Below are 19,735 nucleotides of genomic sequence, written 5' to 3'. Positions count from 1 at the left end.
TTTATTTGAACTGTTTGTGGCATTGAGACTTTAAGGGGTATGTATTTACATGATCCTTCATATTAATGTGCAGTGAAATGATAATTACAATAACTGGAACCTTGGACACATTCAGTGTAAAAAAAAAATCCAACATTTATTCACATAATTTACAAACCAAACAAAAATAGACACTTGGTCAAAACAAACGTATGTCAAAACTACAAAGACGGGTGGCTGGTTTTTAATCACTGTATTACATAAACATGACAGAAACCTAAAACTAGGAATACAAATGTAGACAGAATAAAACACAGAAATATTCAGAGAATGATGTTTCTGTGTGTTAGAAGCAAAAAGACAAAGAAAACAGTATCTGTTACTGATGGGAAGCACTGACTGACTGTTAATACTAAGAGTGGTTTGGATGGAAAATGAAATTAAAATGTTTAGATAAAAATAAAACCAGCAGTTTGTCTGAAGAGAACATTTACAGCAGCTTTATCTAACCGTCTTGTTGGATTGGGGCTGCATTCCAGTTGTCTCGAAAGTTTGAAGTTAGAAAACCAGCTAATCGTTGTGCTCAGAAACCAAGCTACCCACTATTAGCAAGCAAACTCCATAGCATTATTTCTACTGGTTGACGGTTTATTACTCTTTACATATGTACTAAATTTTGAGATCAGGGTGTATAGGATACCTCCACCTTTCCAAATCAGATTGTGGTATCTTGGTAAATTTCAGTTGATTTTTGAGTGGAACACAGCATCAGCTAGCTACCCTCAATGTACGGTTAGCTCAACTGCTAGCCAAACCATTAACCAACTTGAAGCTCAGAAATAGACAGAATGTAGCTATTTCAACGCAATCTTTTAGCTATACTCGTGTTAAAAATAAGTTAAATAAGAAAATTATTAGTGAATAAATTTAAACATGGATCAGTTTGTTAAGTAACCCAAAAATAAGTAATTGTAGCTAAATTAAACCACTAGCTAACACGAAAGTAAACAGGAGATAGCATTTGTTTTTACATACTGATCATTTTTGAATTTTAATTGGCCTGTTTTGCTTGAACACCATTACTTTATTCTGAACCACAATAAAAAATAACATGTCACAAATAAACATGAAAGTGTATTCATTCTCACTAGGTCTGACACACCCAGCTAATAGTAACCTATCAGGAAGCTTTAAGGAATGTTCTATGAAGGTTCTGCAACGGTTTGCAACCTTTAGAAAAGGTTGGCTGTAATCTTCAGCAAATGGTCCCTGAAGTTTTATCAAACATTCCTTGAACGCTGCGTTTTCCTCTCCCAACGAGAACATTGATGAAACTGCAAGAAACCTATGAAAATCATGACTACAGCATTACTTTAACTTCACAGCCCAACATTCAGCTAACATTAAACAAATGCATAAACTGGGCATTCAGGAAATTCTACATTGTTGTAGCCTTAATGGAAAAACCTGTTTATTTATGGCAGCAAACTTTCTATAGCTACTTCCAGTGTGAGGTGATTGTGTATGGTTCATCTCTTAGGACATCTGCATGAACTGCTATAATACTGTTTTATGATATTTTTGTCTTAAACATATGGTCAAAGACTAGTACTTGTAGTTCTTGACCTACTTACCATGTTTTGCAGGTGGAAATGTATGCAGTTAGAAAAACCCACCTAGTTGTAGCATCTTTGCCCCTGGGTTAGAAAACCTTGTCAAAAGGATTGTCCTGTAAACCAAATTTAAAACTAAACCATTACAGGAGCCAAACAGCATCCTTTTTTATCTGTAAAGCGCATATTTCAGAATCCTTAAAATCTGGACAGTGCCAAAATGAAAAGCAACTGGCCTTTCCACAGTTTTTAAAAACAAATTTGCACATTTAAAAACACACTTCTAACAAAGAGCAAGTCTTTAGAGGCTCTTAATAAAACAGAATCTGCAATACCGTAACACATGGAGCAACGATGTAATGTCTAGAACACCAGAGTGCAACAGCCTCATGTTTTTTTTTTTTTTTACAAAATTCTGATTGTATTGTCATCAGTGAAGACATTTCTCATTTGATTAGATTGCAATAAAAAAACAAACTTTCCTTCAGCATAGTTTTACCCATAGACATAGAAGGATCACCGCCATATTGGCTTCCTTGTCTTTTCCATTGTATTTGTTATGATTCTGGCCCATCTGCCTGCTCTGCTCTGCTCTGCTCTCATCCATGCAATCAACTCATCTGCTTCACCTGTCTGCTGCTGTGCTGCAGCGCAATCACCATCATGCCACACACCTGTGGAGCTGCAGTTATATACAGCCCTTTGATAGGCAGACGGTGCCAGATTTTCGAAAGCATTTTGTTAGTAGTTATCCAGCGTTCCTTCCAGCCTGATCTCCTTCTATGACCTTGCCTAGCCTCACGGATTTTGCCCTCTGGCCTGCCCCCTGTCGGACTGATTGAATCCTGGATAACGAGTCTGTTTTCTGCATCTGGTTCATGCCTCAACCTGCCCCTTGTCTGACACCTCCAGCCCTGTTTCTGTCCACGGATTTACGCCCCAGCCAAGCCACTGGTTTATTCAGCCTGAGCCTGACTGGCTCTCAAACCTGGCTGGAATAATTGTCAAGAGGACAATCACAACTGCTGAATTTGGGTCCTCTGTCTCTGGTCGTAGTAGTAAAATCTGGCCAAAAGATGGACCCATCGCCAGCACAACAGTGACGCACTAGTGTGGAACATTCCATTGCCTATCTCGTTCCGGCATGGTGGAAATTATTTCTATGCTACGCTCCATAACTCCCGCCTCCACGCTAGCATCCTCACAGCCTGTCTCCACCAGAGTTCTTGATCTACCCGCTGTGGTAAGAGAACTTAGACTCACGCCTCCTGAGTTGTTTAAGGGGAGATCCTGACCAGTGCTGTGCTTTTGTTACACAATGTGAGATTCATTTTGAGCTTCAGCCTTCTTTGTTCCCTTCTGAGGGCTCTAAGGTGGCGTTTGTTATTTCCCTGCTCTCTGGAAAGGCTAACTAATGGGGCACTGCTGAGTGGCAGAATGATTCAGTCACGTGTGCTTCTTATGCTGCATTCTCCAAGGAGCTCATCAGGGTTTTTGACCCAGTTCTTCCTAGTCGTGAAGCTGCCAGAGGTTTACTCTCGATAAAACAGGGAGAGAGAAGCATCACAACATATATTATTGACTTTCATTTGCTGGCAGCTGACAGTTATTGGAACGAACATGCTCAAATGGATGCTTTCATGCAAGGTCTCAATGAGAACATCAAGGATGAACTGGCTACCCTTGATTACCCTGCCTCTCTTCACCAACTCGAAGACCTGGCAACCCGTATTGATTTACGGCTCACAGAAAGGAGGAGGGAGAGGCGTCATAGGGAGGTTAAATTCTCTTCAGCTCACAGTCCTGTTCCCCACCTAGAACCCAAGGGTCTTCCGCCCCCTTCTGAACACGGTTCTGACCATGAGCCCATGCAGTTGGGGCGATTGAAGATTTCTGTGGGGGAGCGTGCTCGACGAAGGAAAAACAACTCGTGTTTTTATTGTGGGGGACAGGGTCATGTTGCGTTAAAGTGTCCGTTAAAAAGTCCAGGCTCAGTAGAGGTGAGGAGAACTCTCTGAGCCGAAGCCAACTGTCTGTCTCCTTATGCTCATTTCCTGCAACCATTCAAGTGTCTTCTACTTCTCATCAGGTGTCAGTGTTCATTGACTCAGGGCGGACATAGAATTTATGAGTCGTTCGCCAGGGACCATGACATCAACCTCATTCCCACGTCTGACACCCGTAATGTTCCAGCTTTAGACGGTCATAGCATCAACAGTTCACACTACAAAACAGAGGTAATCAAACTCACACTGGGGGGCAGTCATTTGGATGAAGTGACTTTCAGGATCATCAACTCGCCAAAACTACCCATTGTTCTAGGGGCCTCCTGTTTACAAAAGCACAACCCCCATATTGATTGGCAAGCCAAGGAAATTCTGGGCTGGGCTAGGTCCTGCTCGGCCACATGTCTGTCATCTGCCACCACAGATAATCTTCCTGAAAACGACATTGAGGAAACGTACCCTGATTTGTCTAAAGTGCCTCCCGAATATCATGCACTCAAGGAGGTCTTCAACAAGTCCAGGGCCACGGCACTTCCACCTCACACACCCTATGACTATGCCATTGAGCTCCTTCCTGGCACATCTCCTCCCAGGGGCCGACTTTATTCTTTGTCCGGACCTGAACATCAAGCCATGAGGAAGTACGTTGAAGAATCACTTAAAGCGGGAATAATTCGACCTTCTTCTTCTCCAGCAGGGGCAGGCTTCTTCTTTGTGGGAAAGAAGGAGACCATGCATTGACTAAAGGGGTTTAAACGACATCACCATCAAGAACCGATACCCTCTACCACTCATGAACACTGCTTTTGACTAAATTCAAGGAGCCAAGATTTTCACCAAGCGAGACTTGAGAAACGCTTACCATCTGATCGGCGTCAAGGAGGGGGACGAATGGAAGACGGCATTCAACACCCCCACTGATCACTACGAGTATTGTGTGATGCCTTTTGGTTTAACCAATGCCCCTGCTGTGTTTCAGGCATTGGTGAATGATGTCCTGAGGGACATGGTTGGACAATTTGTTTATGTTTACCTTGACGACATTCTGATTTATTCCCAGGACCTGGAAACTCACAGAAGTCATGTTAGGGCCGTTCTCCTTCACCTTCTTCAAAATCATCTGTTTGTTAAGGCATAAAAATGTGAGTTTCACACAACCACTACCTCATTTCTCGGATTCATTATCTCTCATGACCAAGTCATTGTTGACCCCTCCAAAGTCAAGGCGGTCTTGGAATGGCCTTCTCCTACCGATCGCAAGAAGCTACAAAGGTTTCTGGGGTTTGCTAACTTTTACAAACGTTTCATAGTAGCAGTCCCTCTCAACACCCTCACATCTTCAAAAGTCAAGTTTGTCTGGAACGAGATGGCAGAAAAGGCTTTTGTCAAGCTTAAGAACCTATTTACGTCAGCTCCTGTTCTTCGGTCCCCTAACCCCGAAAAACAGTTCATTGTAGAGGTTGACGCCTCGAACACTGGGGTTGGAGCAGTCCTAAGCCAAAGAAGTTATGCTGATCGTATTCACCCATGTGCCTTCTTTTCTAGGACTTTGTCTCCAGCTGAACGCAATTATGATGTGGGGAACCGAGAACTGCTGGCAGTCAAGTTAGCTCTCGAGGAGTGGAGGCATTGATTAGAGGAGGCTAAAGAACCGTTTCTTGTTTGAACTGATCATAATAACCTGGAGTACCTGAGATCAGCAAAACACCTCAATCCCAGGCAGGCTAGGTGGGCTCTATTTTTTGGAAGGTTCAACTTCTCTCTGTCTTTCAGACCAGGAGTCAAGAATGGCAAACCTGACACCCTGTCTAGAATACAGGAACCCACTGAATCACAGGCCACCGGGGAGGATGAGTTCATTCTCCCGGAATCAGTAAGACTATCTGTCACCATGTTGGAGTTGGAAGAAGAGGTCAGAGACGCCACCAAAGACCTCCCTGTCCCAGCTTCATGTCTGCCTGACCGGTGTTTTGTCCCGGAGCGCCTCGTACCCAGGATACATGCATCATGCATTAACTCTCGTCTGTTCTGTCACCCTGGTATCAGCAGGACGTTGCAGATGGTCCGTACCCAGATGTCAACGCATAGGGAGAAAGGCAAGAAGATCGTTGATCAGGATGTCGGAGGTGCGACTCGTACAGCTAACCGTCGGAGACCCTCATTCAGGATTTCCACCGCCTCCATCCTGATCAGCCTCGGGGTCTGTCCGGAGCCGGACCTTGAAGGGGGTTGCTATTATGATTCTGGCCCATCTGCCTGCTCTGCTCTCATCCATGCAATCAACTCATCTGCTTCACCTGTCTGCTGCTGCGCTGCAGCGCAATCACCGTCATGCCACACACCTGTGGAGCTCTAGTTATATACAGCTCTGACAGGCAGACGGTGCCAGATTTTTGGAAGCATTTTGTTAGTAGTTATCCAGCGTTCCTTCCAGCCTGATCTCCTTCTATGACCTTGCCTAGCCTCACGGATTTTGCTCTCTGGCCTGCCCCCTGTCGGACTGATTGAATCCTGGATAACGAGTCTGTTTTCTGCATCTGGTTCATGCCTCAGCCTGCCCCTTGTCTGACACCTCCAGCTCTGGAACTCGACCCTGTTTCTGTCCACGGATTTACGCCCCAGCCAAGCCACTGGTTTATTCAGCCTGAGCCTGACTGGCTCTCAAACCTGGCTGGAATAATTGTCAAGAGGACAATCACAACTCTCTGTGTTCCTGCTACAGCTTCAGCTGATTCCCCTGAAGATCTGGTTCACATCCTCTACTGGTTTCCGCACCTCTTTCCCAGACTGAGAAGGTTAGTGGCTTTACTTAACTCTGTTCAAGTCTGAGTGTTATTCAGCCACTAACTTGCCTCTCTGTCCTCAGTGATTCGTGGTAGCTGACTGCTGGTCTCCTGTTTCCTGATCCTGTTTTGCTAAATAAACCTTTTAACTTTTCACTTTGTGTTTGACTGAATTTGGGTCCTCTGTCTCTGGTCGTAATAGTATTATGAGGGGCACGTTCTCCTAGATAATTACTACAACTATGCATGCAATCTGAATTTTCAAAATAAAAGTGCTCAAATTTACCTTTAGCAAAGTTACTAATTAAATAGTTTTATAGACAATAATACACACTCATTTAGCAATAATAACGGCAATCACAGACAAAATACCTTGAAATTAAAGTAAGCGTTTAGCCACTACAAAACATAAACCTAAAATAACTTTAAACCCACCTTTATTAACCTCAGAAAATATACCAAACCATTTATTAATTTAGTTTTAGTCATAATAATCAAACTTTATTAAGTCTACTATATGTGCTATAAAAACCTTTAAAAATGCCACTCATAAGTCTGTTACGTTGACCTGTGGTGAATACTCTTCTATGTCTATGGTTTTACCCACAATAATAAGCTGCAAGACCAAGCAATTTTTTTCCAAGTGTCTGAGCTAAATGAAGTAATGAGACTGAGTCTGATTGGCGTGACAAATAGTGAGCTGTGAACAAACTAAATATTACCATCTTGAGCAACAAGCTCTACCCCAATTAGAAAGGAAAATGTGTCCAAATAATGAAATATCCCCTTAAACTGATATCCAATCTGAGCTCCATGCAGATAATTATCAGCTAATTTTGAAAGGTTTAGTAAAGCTGTTTAGTTTGTTTATCAGACCACGTCTTCTTTTTGGAATGAAACACATCAGTAAGAACTTTAAACCAAACCCACAAGTGTAAACACATCGAGACAGTTAATAGTTCTCCTGCAGAGGCAAAATTTTTTCTTTTTTTAAGAACAAATAAGGTGACTGAGTGAACAAACATTGGCACTTTTTCCAAAACTAACTTCTTTAAAATATTTAAAAACTTTATTTTATTCTGTCTGACTTTTATTCACGCAACCCATTTTGTCATCAACTTGTATAATCCAGCTTTTCATAATTGTTACTTTTTATTTAATCATATATTTCCCTCCTTAATCCACAGACGTCTGACAGGTAAGAAAAGGGAGTCTGTTTAAAATCGTGGTACTTCAGGCAGTTTGCACTGATCACACGCAGCTCTCTTCTGTAAACTCACTTTAGGTATTGATATTCTTAAACATGGCAGGTTTTTCTGAGTCTCTCCGCTGTCATTTCTGGCAGTCATGATTCTCTGAAATAAAAAAATGAAACCCAGAGCCTGCTTTCACTTACATCTCCCACTGAATCCAAATTAATTAGGTTTGGCCATTTTTTTCTGTACCTAGTCCAGCAGGAGCATCCCTCGGTATGTGCAGCTTCACATCCTCCCACACAAGTTCCTGAAAATGTACAGATATTTCTGACCGTTGCCTCATGAGGTTTTCTCTTTGTGACTGTAGGTGGTGTCTGCAGCCTCCAGGAGTTTCAGGTCTGGATCCTGGGAGCAGCTTTTCTGCTGCTCTTTGAGGCGCAGATGTCTAGGTTTGACCGGCATCACTACAGCCAGGACGATGCACATGATGTGGAGGCTGAAGTACCACGATCTGCAGGAAGCAGGGAAGGAAAAAAAGACAATATAAAAACCTAGGCCGAAAAGCACTATTAGAGTTTGAACTGGTAAGAAAAAAGTTAGTGTATTCAAAACCTGGTTCTTAAACACCTTCATTAACATCTGCTGTTCAAAGTACAAAATATCTCAAACAAAAATCCACAAACAAGATTAAAACTGAGAAATGAAACAGTTTGTTGACCTGTAAAACTTTAATGATGGGCCCACAGACAGCAGGACAAAAGGCACAACCGTGTAGCAGATGGCGATCTGAGTGGCTGCCCACGTAATGACATCATACAGCAGTTTGTGGGCTGCAGAATGCAGGAAGTGTGGCCGTACTTTGTGTCTCACCTGTGAGGTCAAAGGTCTGACCGTTAGTCAGCTACAAAAAAATATTTACAATAATGTCTTAATAACTCTTGACTCTGTTTTTTACTTTGCCATCCATCCATCCATCCATCCATCATGTAACAAGTCCTGAGCTCCTAATTGGATAGTTTGATGGTCCAACTCACCGCTCTGGCTGCCAGCGTGACAACGATGCCAGTCAGGAAGGTAAGGTAGTATCCTGGATAGGCCCCGTGCCACATGGCGGACAGGATGAATGTGGCTGCTGTTGGGTGGTAGGGACATCGCTCGTAACACACCCTGTTGTCCAACAGATACAGAGCAACACATGGTTAAAGAAAAACGTATTCATTCATTTGACATAAACAGCCCCCGATCTCCAGACAGACCTTTTGAGCCATTGCACCGTCTGAATGTTCCAATTGTCAAGAAAAACTTTGAAACTGGTAGCAAACTGGAAAAACAGAGTCTGGTTAGTCTGGCTCCAAATCTGTGTTAGTTATAAAACATTTATATATATATATGTTCTCTCCTAACAATCCTGACCTCAATGTTTAGTATCCTCAGGTTGGAGATCAGGTCCCAGCGGGGAGCGCCGTTACTGTCATAGCCGTTAAAACCAAAACCAGCAGCATTGTTGATAGCATCAGCTGTTCGGTGAGACAATTACAGGATGAAATATGAGCAAACAGTCCAATAAAATCAAGAAGTTTGGGAAATATGAACACAAATGGAGGTTTCATTCACCCACCGAGCGTCCAAACAAAGTAATACTTGGGTCGGGTGGTCAGCATGGAGACGTACAGGTAGACCACCTGAGCATAGAACGGCGTGTTGGCGATGAAATCGGCATCAATATTTCGTTCCACAGGAAATACTTTACACACCGACAGGAAGACCAGGAGGCAAAAAAAAGAGGTGGCCACTTTACGGACCACCTCCACCTGAGGAGAAACACAATTGTTCTGGTTTAGATTCTGCTAGTGCCAGGAGAAATACATTTGTCCTCATTTTATCTCCAAGAAGGAACTTCCCTCACTCCTTGGTTGTTGATTAGCAGTAAAGCTTCTGTGATAAATTTAGCAGCAAATTTATAACTGAATCTTGATGCTGGTGAAAGAATAGATTTGACTTGGATTTCTTTAGTAATGACCTCTAGAGTTGGTGGTTTGGCTGTTTTTGGAAAATATTTTTCGCATTTCAGTTAAAGAAATGTTATCCGAGCCAGCATTTACAGTCCCAACATTGAGGACCGTAATGTTGTTTCTTGAGTGGTTTCGTAAATAAAACTCCAAGTAAAAAAAACAGCTAAATCAAGAAACATGGATCATTAACCATTGTCAAACAAGACAGAAATAACATTTGTTATTCCAATGCAATGTCTCCATCGGATCTTTGGAGTCTCTTTAAGTCCTTTAAGGCTGTTAAATGTCTTATACCATAAACCCAGGAAATGCTCCCATTTAACTCCTGCTGTGCCATATTAAGATAGATTGTGTCTGGTGGGAATTTCCTTCAGAGCCAAAGCAGTCATGTAACCTACGTTTGGTGATGGCTCGTCCTGCCTCAGTCTGCTCTTGGACTGCTTGTCAGCCTCTAGTTCTCTGTGGCGACGTGGTTCTCCCTCGATAAAGGCGATGTAGTCGTTGTAGGAGCAGGTTGGACCGGCCAGAATCCCCATGAAGTTACAGTTGTAGCTAAAATACTCGAGAAGGCTCGGCATCTGCCTGAAGAAACACACAAACACATTGGTACTAAAACTTCCCAAGGAAAACTGCTTAAAACTCAAGTTAAAATACAATGGTAAAAAAACCTTATGGCTAAAATCTTCTGTCCTGCAGTCAGATGTTCCTCCTTTCGAGCCATTCCTACCAAAACAAAAGAGACCTTTAATACCCAAGTCTCAATCCTCCCAGTGTTGCTTAACTACAGCAGCAGCAGCTCACCGTCATGGATCTCAAAGGCCAGGCTTGTGATCTTTTGAGTTATGACCATCATGGGACTGGAAAAGTAGGCAAAGCAGCAAATCAGACATCACTGACTATACTCAAGTTGTTTCAACCAACATGACAGACAAGAGGAGCTTTACCCAGTGAAGTCAGCGGAGTACATGCCGTAGTCAAAGACGTAGACTCGAGTGATCTGGCACAGACTCAGGTAACTGAGCGCCACCACGAGGCAATACCTGCAGCCAAAAGAGAGTCAGACCAACCACACCTTACCGATCTCAGTTCAGTTATTCGGTCTTAGGTTAGAGCTCCTTTTGATGTGGAGAAGCAGTATCTCTGCTCTGAGCTCCTCGCCGTGTCAGTTTGAGTCCAGCCACCTCCACCGGAACTTCGGCAGCTTGTATTTGAACTGGATGGCTTTAAAGTATTGAGTTTTAATCTTCAGTGCATGTGATTTCTGTTTTAAGTTTATGACTATAATACGATCTATTTCTGTGATACAGCAGTTTTGTATGGCAATTGCCTCCAACTATTCATTGTACATGAGGAGCAAATAATAAAAATAATAAAACAAATGATCTGAACTGAATCTGAATGGATCCAACTGAGGTTTATTTCACAGCTGCTGCTGTTTTAATGTCTCTAATACTGTAATGATGCCGTTATTTAGGGAATCCATGACACTCACTTATGCATGTGCTCGACTCCGGTCAGGATCATGATACCGTAGGTGAGTCCACTCTGAAGCAAGAAGTGAAGCGCGTACCTGCAGTAAGAAAAAGCAGAGTCAAACACCAACTGATGAACATGTTTCTTCCAGTGAGAGAACAGATTTTATCTTTTTATTAACCTCCAATAAAGGCTCAAACCAACAGGAAGTTCTTATAGGTGTAACATTTTATAAACAAACAGAGAGCAATCAGATTGTCTCAACCAAGGACAGAAAACATTGACCAACCAAAGGAGAAACCGACCTAACACCTGAAACCTGGAGGTGGTCACAGTTTGTCTGCTTCTGTTCCTGCAACTTTTAAGTCTGTCTTTGATGGTTTTCTGGGACAGAAGTAGCTTATTTGCTGCCCTGCTTGTCCAAAATCTGGTCCACACTGCATGCAGACACACACACACACCAAATGCAGCTGAGTTTTATTAAAGCTCTGCACTGGTGGCAACATGATAGTCCTGGATCTTGTTGGACTCTTTTCAACATTCTTCGCTGTAGCTGAACTTTTCACCTCAAGGTTCTCAAGGATCCAGAACATTGTTTTTTCAGCTGGAACTTTCTCTGCAGCAGTTTTCTAAACTAAAAGCCTCTGTGATGAAAAGTTATGATGGCTTCAACTTTTCTTTGGAGGTGACCATTGATAATACAGGAAAGTAATGATTTCCAACATCTCTTTTATAACAGCCACTCAGATGACTAATTTCAGCTCTTCATATTCTGGCATGAAGTTAGCTGCTCAGTTTGGCAAAAATAAAGTAAAAATGGGATCCAAGAAAGTTTTTAGCCATTGCCTTACCAGCCGAAGCAGAACAGGGCAAAGTAGAGCCCCAACACAGTCGCCACCACATGTCTGATGAAAGGACTGGTTTTACTAGGATGGAGGAAGATCCGAAACCAGAAGGCTGAGATCAGAGCACAAAGCTGACACACCACAAAGTTCACCTGCAGACAGAGCAGAGGAAAAAGTGGTGTCTGGGTGAGTCATGTCGGTCTCAGAGGGAGGAGGAAGAGGAGGAGCTCAGCTGCCCTTCACTGCTCTTCTACCCCCATAGGTTATCAGAGATCATCTTAGCTTCATATTAACACTCACATCAGTGTCACTTGATTATATTAAGCACTTATACAACCTTTCAAATGCTGCAGAGTCAAATCTATCCCCTGGTTCTCCTACCCAACAGGGAGAAAAATGACCTGCGGGACCTTCAGAAACATCTCATTTCTTCATACTTACCTGTAAAGGAGCTGGATACTCTTGTAATGATATGAACTGTCTTGATCAACAGTTCTGGTTCCTATAACAAATGAAACCAGTTCAGTACTAACAGAGCTCAGGTCTACTTTATTTATTTCTGTTGTTCTGCTTTGAGTGAAGTTCTGGTCATTTCCCTCAGTCACAACAGGTTGCCGACCCCAGTGGATCAGAGGAGGTTTGTTCAGCTGCTCAGATGGTTTCTTTCAGCAGCGTGATAATGCAGGGTGGAAGCCCGCCCCACAGCACAGTCATGACAAGCATGAGAGACAAAATCAGATATTCCAGCAAAGTGTCAAACCTTCCAGTTCTACACTTAGTCACATTTTAAGTTTTAGCTTTTAAAAAGATGGGAGGAGCACAAACTCATCTATAGTTAAAGTAAGTATAGCACCTTTCACAGGTCAGAAACCACAAAATGCTTTATATTAAACACAGGCATAAAACCACAGAAGATAAAACATGTAAAACAGCAAACATATAATATCATACAGCCTAAAAATAGTTAAAAGCCAGTCTGAATAAATTAGCGTTCTTTAAAGGAATCCATAAGGGTCTGATCTTTGAGGTCAGTCTCAGAGTTTATGAAAGTCTGGAGTGGCCTAGTCAAAGTCAGGATTTAAATCTGATGGAGATGCTATCGGGTGATCTTAAACAGGCTGGAAAACCCTCTAATGTGTCTTAATTAAATTAATTGTGCAAAGCAGAGTGGGTCAAAATTCCTCCATAGTGATGTTAAAGGCTCATTACAGGTTATGACAAACATGTGATGGCAGTTTCACTGTCCTGCTCTGTAACGCTCACATCTAGAACCCCCTCATTAGGTCAAGAGCAGAATGTAGATGTATCAGATCTGGTTCTTGTTCACCACCACAGATCAGAGCAGCACCTACATTACTACCAAGACACACTGATACATGAACTGTTTGAGACAGAGATGGAAGCCCCTCCATGTGGACCCACCATCTGAGTGGAGCAATATTGAGTCCGGTGGAGTGTGAATGGAGGACCAGCAGAAGGCGGTGTCCTGAGCGTGCTGCTTCCTAGAGTCATAGTCTGAGAGCACAACCACAAAGGTTGTTCACGTTTTCTACTCATTCTCACAGCACAACCAAAAAGGCCTCAACAAAAGTCTCTCATTTAAACAACTGCCATAAAAACACAAATTACCACCAACAAACTGATTTAATGCTCTACTGTCAATGGACCTGACAGACAACTGTAGGTTTGTGTTTCTGCTGTTGAGGAGGTGCATCTTCATCCTACATAGTCTTTCCAGACAGTGATCTCACTGCATTTGCGGCGATACGTTCAAGAGCCTCTGATCTGTCTGTAACCTGAGACCAAGCGTCATAAATAATACAAATTGTGTAAACTGAGTGATTGCTCATCCGACATTAGACTGATCAGAAGACGCTGAAATGAAGAAACATTCGGTCTGAAAAAAATGAAGATTATTTTTCTTTTTTTAGGAAGTTTAAAGTAGGAGAAAAGATCCAGAAGTAGAAATCTTGTCACACGTTTTCTTGCTAAATATACAGGATTTAAGAGGGAAAGTAGCAGTCAGATGATGCTAACATAATGCACTGATTATCCAATCATAATCAGTGAGAGCACCTTAATAAAAGAAGGAAATTTTTCTGTTTGCAAACAGGTTTGTGTTAACACAATCCCAGGATGGAACGATATCAGCAATGACCTTTAAGAAGCAACTGTTTCTGCCCATCAGTCTGAGAAGGGTAATATGGCCATCTCAAAACTATCTGAAGCCCATTATTCTGTACTAAAAGATCAAATGTCATATATCAAGTAAGGCTTGTTTGGAAGGATCGATGGAGAAAGCTTCTCCCCTCTAAAAAGAACATAACACCATGATTCAGGTATGCTAAGCTGCATCAAAATGAAGCTCAATGTTTCTGCAACAATGTCGTTTGGACAGAGACCAAAGTAGAGATGTTTTACCAAAATGCACAGCGCCATGTTTGGAGAAACCCAAACACAACATATCAGCACAAACACCTCATACCAACTGCAAAGCACGGTGGTGGAAGCATGACAACTTGGGCTTGTTATTGAGTGGATCATGATCTTCTCACTGTTAGTATTCCAGAGTCAAATATGAGACCATCTGTCAGACAGCTAAAGCCTGGTCCGAACTGGGTCATCAGCAGAACAATGATCCTAAACACAGCAGCTGATCTACAACAGAATGGCTGAAGAGCAGCATCAAGGTTTCAATGATCCAGTCAAAGTCCAGACCTCATCCTGATTAAAACGCTGTGGTGGGACCTTCAGAGATCTGTGCCGAGACCTCAATGAGCTGAAGCATCACTGGAAAGAATCTAAATGAAATGGAAGCTGAACACGTCTGTGTAGATGTTCAGGACACCATCTGGACTTTCAGATCTCTATGTCATCGTACCCCGCAGAACTCATTCACAGACTTTATGAGCCACAGTACAGCAGAACAAACCACCTGATCCACCAGGAACCAGACAACTGGCCATCAGCCAATCACAGTGCACCATCATCTACCTGTTACATGCTGTGGTATCACCTGTTAGTCTGAAGGTTTAATGCACTTCACTCCAGTCAGGAAGTTTATCTTCTGTGTGCTGCTGGAATGAAAGGATGGGCTGACAGCTGATGCTTTATTTCCCATCTTTAGCAGAAACAGTTCAGATATTGAAAAATATTTTAACCTTTGACCTTTAGTTTACACATGCTCAGACTCTGCAGGAAGAGTTATTTATGTAGCAATGCAACACATATGGCGCATGTAATATATACTAATTCATAAACCATGTCATCTGTCAACATTCAGCAGCTTTTTTTGGAATTGTGTCACAGTAACTGCAGGTCTGTGAGAAACTATTTGAACTTCCAATGTTTCAGATCATCAAACTAATTTTAAGTTGAGACAGAGTTACCAAACAATAACTTTAAACATCAGGTGTTTGTGATGACTGGTAATGAGTCTTTAGCATCACTGTCGAGGAATTTTGACCCACTCTGCTTTGCTGAATTGTTTTCATCCAGCCACATTTTAGAGTCCTGACAGCTGTAGGTCCTCGGCCAGGGATTTATTCAACTCCCATAGTTGAATAACAACTCCCCGGGAGCTTTGACCAGATCCCGGGGGATGTTGGAGACATAGAGTCCGAGTGGACCATGTTCTCCGCATCTATTGTCGATGCTGCTGCCCGTAGCTGCGGCCGTAAGGTCTGCGGTGCCTGTCGCGGCGGCAATCCCAGAACCCGGTGGTGGACACCGGCAGTAAGGGATGCTGTCAAGCTGAAGCAGGAGTCCTATTGGCTGTGGTTGGCTTGTGGGACTCCTGAGGCTGCTGACGGGTACCGTGAGGCCAAGCGTGCTGCGTCCCGGGCTGTGACAGAGGCAAAAGCTCGGGCCTGGGAGGAGTTCGGTGAGGCCATGGAGAAGGACTACCGGTTGGCCTCGAAGCAATTCTGGCAAACCGTCCGGCGCCTCAGAAGCAGTGCTTCGCCAACACTGTTTATAGTGGGGGCGGGAGACTGCTGACCTCGACTGAGGACATTATCGGGCGGTGGAAGGAGTACTTCAAGGATCTCCTCAATCCTGCCATCACGCATTCCCTGGTGGAAACAGAGGCTGGGGACTCAGGGTTGGACTCTTTCATCACCCAGGCTGAAGTCACCGAGGTGGTTAAAAAGCTCCGCGGTGGCAAGGCTTCGGGGTTGGATGAGATCCGCCCTGAGTACCTCAAGTCTCTGGATGTTGTAGGGCTGTCATGGTTGACACGCCTCTTCAACATTGCGTGGCGGACGGGGACAGTGCCTCTGGACTGGCAGACTGGGGTGGTGGTCCCCCTTCATAAGAAGGGGGACCGGAGGGTGTGTTCCAACTACAGGGGGATCACACTCCTCAGCCTCCCTGGTAAGGCCTACGCCAGGGTATTGGAGAGGAGAGTCCGACCGATAGTCGAACCTCGGCTTCAGGAGGAGCAGTGGGGTTTTCGTTCTGGCCGTGGAACACTGGACCAGCTCTATACCCTCTACAGGGTGCTCGAGGGTTCATGGGAGTTTGCCCAACCGGTTCACATGTGTTTTGTGGACCTGGAGAAGGCATTCGACTGTGTCCCTCGTGATGCCCTGTGGGGGGTGCTCCAGGAGTATGGAATCGGGGGCCCTTTGCTAGGGGCCATCTGGTCCCTGTACGAGCGGAGCAGGAGTTTGGTCCGCACTAAGTCGGACCTGTTCCCGGTGCATGTTGGACTCCGGCAGGGCGGCCCTTTGTCACCGGTCCTGTTCATAACTTTTATGGACAGGATTTCTAGACGCAGCCAAGGGCCGGAGGCGGTCTGGTTTGGGGACCAGTGGATTTCGTCTCTTCTTTTTGCGGATGACGTGGTCCTGCTGGCCCCCTCTAGCCAAGACCTACAGCATGCACCGTGGTGGTTCGTGGCCGAGTGTGAAGCAGCTGGGATGAGGATCAGCTCCTCCAAGTCCGAGGCCATGATACTCGACCGGAAAAGGGTGGCTTGTCCTCTTCAGGTTGGAGGGGAGTTCCTGCCTCAAGTGGAGGAGTTTAAGTATCTCAGGGTCTTGTTCACGAGTGAGGGAAGAATGGAGCGGGAGATCGACAGACGGATCAGTGCGGCTGCTGTAGTAATGGGGGCACTGTGCCGGTCCGTTGTGGTGAAGAGAGAGCTGAGCCGAAAAGCAAAGCTCTCAATTTACCGGTTGGTCTACGTTCCTACCTTCACCTATGGCCATGAACTTTGGGTCATGACCGAAAGAACGAGATCCCGGATGCAAGCGGCGGAAATGAGCTTCCTCCGTAGGGTGGCCGGGCTCTCCCTTAGAGATAGGGTGGGGAGCTCGGCCATCTGGGAGTGGCTCGGAGTAGAGCCACTGCTCCTCCACATCGAGAGGAGCCAGTTGAGGTGGCTCGGGCATCTATACCGGATGCCTCCTGGACGCCTTCCTCGGGAGGTGTTCCAGGCACGTCCCACCGGGAGGAGGCCCAGGGGACATCCCAGGACACGCTGGAGGGACTATGTATCTCGGCTGGCCTGGGAACGCCTTGGGCTCCCCCTGGAGGAACTGGAGGAGGTGTCTGGAGAGAGGGACGTCTGGGCGTCTCTGCTGAGTCTGCTGCCCCTGCGACCCGGTCCCGGATAAGCGGAAGATGACAAGTACGAGTACGAGCACATTTTAGAGTTTACAAGCATGAAAAAAATTGGTTAAGGTCACCTGATGGCATCACAATGAGATTTAAATCCAGACTTTGACTAGGCCACTCCAAAACCTTTGTGTTGTTTTTGTGAGACATTCAGAGATGGACTTTGGATCATCGTCTTGCTGCATGACCCAAGTGTCCTTGAGCCTAAGGTCACAAACTGGTGGGCGGATACTCTCCTCCTGAATTTTCTGCTACAGAGCAGAATTCATGGTTCCACCAATTACACCACATCATTCAGGCCCTGAAGCAACAGACAACAGGTCCAGACAATCACACTATCAACACCGTGTTTGACTGTAGGCATGATGTTCTGTTTCTGAAAGGCTGGGTTAGTTTTACTCCAGGTGTAAAAAAGATCCACATTTGTCTCAACAGTCCACAGAACATTTTCCTAAACTCTTGGGGATCATCAAGATGTTCTTTGGCAAATGTGAGATTGGTCTTTGTGTTCTTTAGGGTCAGCAGTGGTTCTGGCCTTGGAACTTTTCTATGGAGGCCATTTTACCCAGTCTCTCTTTCTTATAGCGAACCATGTCCTCTGACCTTAACTGAGGCAGATAGGCCTGCAGAGCTTTACAGTTTTATTATTGAATTATCCACAACTGTCTTGACTGTGGTATGGTAGATAGATAGATAGATAGATAGATAGATAGATAGATAGATAGATAGATAGATAGATAGATAGATAGATAGATAGATAGATAGATAGATAGATAGATAGATAGATAGATAGATAGATAGATTTGAACTTTATTTATGGTTGATCAGATAATTGCATTCATTGATTTTTTATGTTTTTTCCCCCTTTGCTTGTTTCAGTTGAATTGTGGAGGATTTATGATACATTAAAGGTGGAAGAAGTTGATTATAAAAGGCTCCGTTTGTACATCACTAAGAGGCTAACCACATATAGACCCCATATGTCAATATTGGCAGGGTTCTGATTCTTTGGACGAGACGGGATCCTGATTGAGGGCACCGGATGTCTTAACAAGTCAAAAACAAGTTCCAGTTGGTCTGGAGTCCAGGTGGAGCTCCAAACTTGCAGGAATGATTGAGTCAACTGATAATTGATTATAGTATTGATGAAGCTTTCATCCTGATGGGGCTGTAGGCACCTTCCATCTTTCTATTTTAAAGAGATAATCAGCATTAAAAGATGTTTGGGTGATTGGACCCTCTGATCTGACCTGCTGCAGACCCAGCCTCTCATATTCCTGTTTGTTTTGCTACAGACGCACCACAAAGACGCGCATCTTCTCTCAGACTCATAGACCCTGATCATCGTTACAAAACAGATTCTCCTGCCACAGCTGGACTCTGAGGCCTCCATCCCTGCAGGACTCAACGACCGTCTCACCGCCCTGTTTATGCATCTTTTGTTACAAAGCGGCGCCTGTTAGAGACTCGATCCCCGCCTCGGAGCTGCAGAGCTGTTCTTGCCGGGCTTCGAGGATCGGCCCTCGGATAATGCATGCAGAAATAGCTCGATCCGGGTCTTACCTGATCCAGCGGCAGGTTGGTCATCTCGCTGACCGGCTGCAGGAGGCTGGAGCCGGTGCAGGCCGTGGATCGGGTGCTTTCGTCGGCCATGACTCCGGGTGTGCTGCTAGGGGTTCCGGCTGCAGCAGCTCCGTGATCCACCGGGGGTCTGCTCTGTTAGTCTGAATTGGCGTCGTCCTCTTCTTCCTGCTCCTCCTCCTCCTCCTCACCCCGACTGTCTGACTCCCCCTCCTCCCTCTGATCCCCCTCTTTCTCCACCCCCGTCACCCACCTCTTTACTTTCTCCTCTCCATCTGTGCCCCTCTCACTTTTCCTTTTCCTCTCTATCTTTCTTTTCTTAATTTTCTGCAATAATAAACAGGTGTAGGCTGCTATTGTTTCCTCTGCTACTGACATATAATGACTTGCAGAGGATAAACCAGAAGATTGCTGTATGACCACCACTAGCTCTTATTTTATTGATGTATTTATTTTCATGTTTCATTTATTTGTTTTACTTGTGTTTGATTTTAAGTTTAAGTTTAAGTAATGTTTTTATTCAAATGTTTTATCTTTTATATATTTTTTAAATGTTTTATTTGGATGTTATTTGGATGTTTATTTATTTTTCATTCATGATTACGTTGTTATGTTGTTTTATTCT

The 19,735-nt window shown here is 44.2% G+C and overlaps 1 protein-coding gene across 3 annotated transcripts; it reads right to left on the bottom strand.

Annotated features, from left to right (window-relative positions):
- Positions 1 to 110: 110 nt before the first annotated feature.
- On the bottom strand, positions 111 to 19,528 carry mboat2b (membrane bound O-acyltransferase domain containing 2b). Of its 3 annotated transcripts, none has more exons than XR_007041901.1 (14): positions 19,093 to 19,528; positions 11,914 to 12,059; positions 11,082 to 11,159; positions 10,534 to 10,629; positions 10,391 to 10,446; positions 10,258 to 10,312; positions 9,988 to 10,171; positions 9,196 to 9,388; positions 8,991 to 9,094; positions 8,834 to 8,898; positions 8,612 to 8,744; positions 8,296 to 8,447; positions 6,551 to 8,088; positions 111 to 6,303 (listed from the first exon to the last, which is right to left on the bottom strand). XR_007041901.1 is itself a non-coding variant. In XM_047388823.1 (13 exons), the coding sequence occupies exons 1-13, from the start codon at positions 19,180 to 19,182 to the stop codon at positions 7,917 to 7,919; spliced, it is 1,524 nt and encodes a 507-aa protein (XP_047244779.1). In that variant the 5' UTR covers positions 19,183 to 19,528; the 3' UTR covers positions 111 to 7,916. The 3 variants fall into 3 exon arrangements, 1 of the variants encoding a protein (XP_047244779.1); XR_007041902.1 differs by having other exon boundaries at positions 111 to 7,736; positions 7,827 to 8,088; XM_047388823.1 differs by having other exon boundaries at positions 111 to 8,088.
- Between the last annotated feature and the right edge of the window lie 207 nt (positions 19,529 to 19,735).

The sequence above is a fragment of the Girardinichthys multiradiatus genome, chromosome 15 (assembly GCF_021462225.1).
Source record: "Girardinichthys multiradiatus isolate DD_20200921_A chromosome 15, DD_fGirMul_XY1, whole genome shotgun sequence".
Taxonomy (NCBI): Eukaryota; Metazoa; Chordata; class Actinopteri; order Cyprinodontiformes; family Goodeidae; genus Girardinichthys; species Girardinichthys multiradiatus.
Note: the sequence above shows the minus strand (reverse complement) of the source record. Positions and strands in the feature narration are given on the sequence as shown.

What these genes read in the sequence shown, in the direction of transcription:
- mboat2b (XM_047388823.1), bottom strand. Translation starts at nt 19,182, where the DNA reads ATGGCCGACGAAAGCACCCGATCCACGGCCTGCACCGGCTCCAGCCTC. An exon ending in GCCCTGTTCTGCTTCGGCTG is followed by an intron (nt 11,160 to 11,913) that starts GTAAGGCAATGG and finishes TTCTTACTGCAG; the next exon opens with GTACGCGCTTCACTTCTTGC. An exon ending in GGCCTTTGAGATCCATGACG is followed by an intron (nt 10,313 to 10,390) that starts GTGAGCTGCTGC and finishes TTGTTTTGGTAG; the next exon opens with GAATGGCTCGAAAGGAGGAA.